The 3,393-nt window shown below is 41.9% G+C and overlaps 1 protein-coding gene across 2 annotated transcripts in view; it reads right to left on the bottom strand.

The window, feature by feature from the left end:
* Window positions 1-847: 847 nt before the first annotated feature.
* ephb3a (eph receptor B3a) overlaps window positions 848-3,393 on the bottom strand; it is a 68,970-nt gene continuing 66,424 nt past the window's right edge. The window contains exon 15 of one of the 2 annotated variants that reach the window (XM_080778643.1): window positions 848-2,857. In XM_080778643.1, the coding sequence (XP_080634769.1) occupies window positions 2,740-2,857 (118 nt within the window). In that variant the 3' untranslated portion in view covers window positions 848-2,739. The remainder of the gene's footprint in view (window positions 2,858-3,393) is intronic. The other variant, XM_080778644.1, reaches the window with a different exon arrangement.

Here is a 3,393-nt window from a genome sequence, read left to right as displayed (position 1 = left end):
GCCTATATACAGTACAGGCAGTCCCATGGACTGGACCTGGTCTGTGACAGATGGCGTGCCTTAAAAAGAAAGAAATGTTAATCCATGCCAGTAGAAATTAACCGTTGTGTTGATTTGTATTATTGTCACCGTCGGAAAAAAACCTTGTATCTCCACATTTCAACCGCTTTGTTACCGTAAAATCGATGCGCTACACGGCTACAAGGTCGTACGAAAATGTCATGCAAACATTAGTTGGTCAAAGTTGACCTACTTGTAGATCTGCCATTTTCTTTCTAGCTATTTTAGAAAATAATTGTGGGGGTTTATAAATATTGAACCACTGAAAAGTATTAACAAGAACTTATGATTAAATTGTAATCATGTAAGTGCATTGGAACACGGACAGTTTTGGACATACAAGGTTTCCACCCGACAGATATTGATGTTTGTAAGTCAGGTCATATACTGTATTAAGGTCACATTGTTCCTATCTGTGTAGTGACCTTTTTAACGCTGCAATCTGGAACTCATTTGAATGAATAAACCATTATTTTAAGCAGTCTTTATGGTATTATGAGTATGTTACATCACTAGTACATCTGCAGTGGTTGGAGGTGGTCTCTACTCTTCCATTGAGACATTTAGATCCTGGTGTCGGGCAGAACACCTTAAGCTAAAGTGTGGAATTACAGTACCACTATGTGCGTGAGACCTGGGTTCGAATCCCGGTTTGGATATATTAAAAACCTATACAGAATACAGATTGCAGCTTTTGAGTGCCACTGTACTGCATTACATTTGGCAAATGAAAAACATTATACAATTCATTTGGCCCCTTTTGATTTGACAATGCTGGACGTCAAAGTAGATTCAGTGTTTTATATATATATATATATATATCTGTCCAATTCTGCCAAGGCAGAATTATTTTCATCTCATTCAAACCTTCACATCCAATTTAATAACGTGTGAGAAAAAACAAAAAAAACAAGCACTGTAAATAAAATAAAAAAGATACTTCCCAATACCGATAAAAACACACAGAACAGTCTTTTTTTGTTGCAATAATAAGAAATAACTTAGCATTCAAAACAATGCATATATGAATAAAATAAGATTAAGAAAAAATATGGACGTTAAAGTCCATGCAGCCAGCACCTAACAGATATACGATTCACGCTTCCTCCCCCTACATCGGTTCCACTCTGGCGCGCACGTGACGCGGTGTGCACGTCGTAAGGTGTCACGTGCGTGAGGCATCGTGCACGGTGGCCTCCAGGCCTTTCCTTCCGTCACCCTCATTAACCAGAGTCAAGAGACAACACATAACAGTACCTTACACTGGAGAAAAACCCTCAGAGTTAATTTAACCCCCAGAGTGTCTCTGGAAGTTAAATTAAAACCCAGGATATTTTTTTTTTACTGTGCACTGTACACTTTGTACAGAATCATGACATAGCAAAAACAAAAAGAGAAAAATAATCTCCCACTTTAACTTGGAAGACGACATTTTAAGAGGAAGCTAGATGAGAGAAGACATTATTTTTCTTTAAAAAAACAAAGGAAATCACCAAAGTCCAAACACTAGACCCGGATGTGGGGATTGAGACCCCCTCCCCTGCAAAGTCAAGCTCTTCCAGAGGTGTTATCAAGCAATAGTTCGGTTTCATTTTGGCACTGTATGTAATTTAGACACTGCTCTTAGACTGAGATCAACTCCTTTTGCAGTTTTCTGATCTGGTCTAGAGCGGACAGAACTTTGCGTCACCAGTTGGGTCAGAAAAATGGAAACCGCCATGTGCTCCTCCAAAAATGGTTCCCCTCAGAATCCCCTGTTGGAATCAAATTAGTCATTTGATTAATCCGAAAAAGTTTCTTCAAGTACTTCTTGGAATACTTAGTTTGGTGTATCCATGTTTTATTCCAACTCGTAGCATATAGGCTGGCTAGACTAGACTATACTCAATTCGGCATTCATGTGGGGGAACAAAAGCAAGAGCGGCGCCAACCGCATACATAACCGGAAACCACTTTCTAGAATTGTAGAGTAGGCGTGGCCTAGACCGGATCACACTAGTCAGTTTGGAATGAAAACAAGTCTCCCCGCCGTGTGGGGAAAGGCTGGCGACGCGAGGTTAGACTCTATAGCAGTCTAACCGTGCAAGTTTTCTTGTCTGTTTTGCGGAAGAAAGCAGGTCAAGTTAAGTGAGGCGGGAAGGGGAATGAAGGAAGTTAGGAAAGAAAAGGTGGTAAAAGGGGTAGAGATACAGTACACTATGATAGCACAGAGGAAGCGCTTCCCAACCTGCAGAAGACACATGCAGACATGCAAACACAACCTGAGGGAGGGAGGGAGGGACAGACGACTATGGAAGTTTGGCTTCATGTAAAAAGAAAAAGAAAAGAAAAACAAATTACGCTTTTTTTTTTTTCCCACAAATTCACATGTGTCAAAGAATGGTCACATAGTACTGCAATGGGAACGTTTCTGTTCAAAAAACAAAAAGGTCCATGTGCACGGCGCCGGCGAAATTATCCGAAAGGGGTCCTCTTTTCATCTCCGTCTAGGGGGGTGGAATTCATTTTCTTTCCCCACCCCCCGCATCAGATTCTCTCCAAGTTTAGAGTTTCTTAGGTAGTGTTTTTTTTTTACACTCTGTTGCTGTAATGTATATTATGTTCCGTTGGCTTCCAAGTTCTTGAAATGGGGTTTCTTTTTAGTACTTTTCGGTTTGTTTTCTCCTCTCTCTCTCTCTCTCAGACCCGGATTGGGAGCGTTTGGCTCATCTGCTGTCGAACGATCTCTTGAGTGCTGGGGTCCTCCGGGCTCTTCCTGTGATGGCCGGGCAGCGTGCCGCCGACCCGCAGCAGGTCCCTGCCAACACAAAGACACACAGGGGTCATTCACAGGTTCACAGACACTTCAAACAAAAGGACGAGGGGTGCCGTATCTCATTGCCTCTTTGTGTTACGAGGCTGTGTGGGGTTTCACATTACGCAGTACGCACATTGTAGAGTGGGCTGCTGTACGGCAAAAAAAGAGACAAGGAGGATATCGTTGCTGTCGGGCAGAAACTTCTTATTTCCATGAAATGAAATGAAAATGAAATGCAGCGCGAAGCAGCACGTTTCAAACTTCTACTACTTTTGAATTTGAATGGTGAAAACTTTGGACATATGGGGTTTCCACCCGAGACAATATGTTGTTACTGATACCGATGATGGAGTACCCAGACAAATCCGACGCTAGACTGCTACAAATCCATATCAACCCCAGATCCAAATCAATTCATCATAACGTGTTGTTTAATAAAAGTGTGCAAAATGTACTGTGAGAGTACACACACACAAACACACACACACACACACACACACACACACACACACACACACACACACACACACACACAC

Source organism: Protomyctophum bolini, assembly GCF_963924005.1.
Source record: "Protomyctophum bolini genome assembly, chromosome: 12".
In the NCBI taxonomy this organism is placed as follows: domain Eukaryota; kingdom Metazoa; phylum Chordata; class Actinopteri; order Myctophiformes; family Myctophidae; genus Protomyctophum; species Protomyctophum bolini.
Note: the sequence above shows the minus strand (reverse complement) of the source record. Positions and strands in the feature narration are given on the sequence as shown.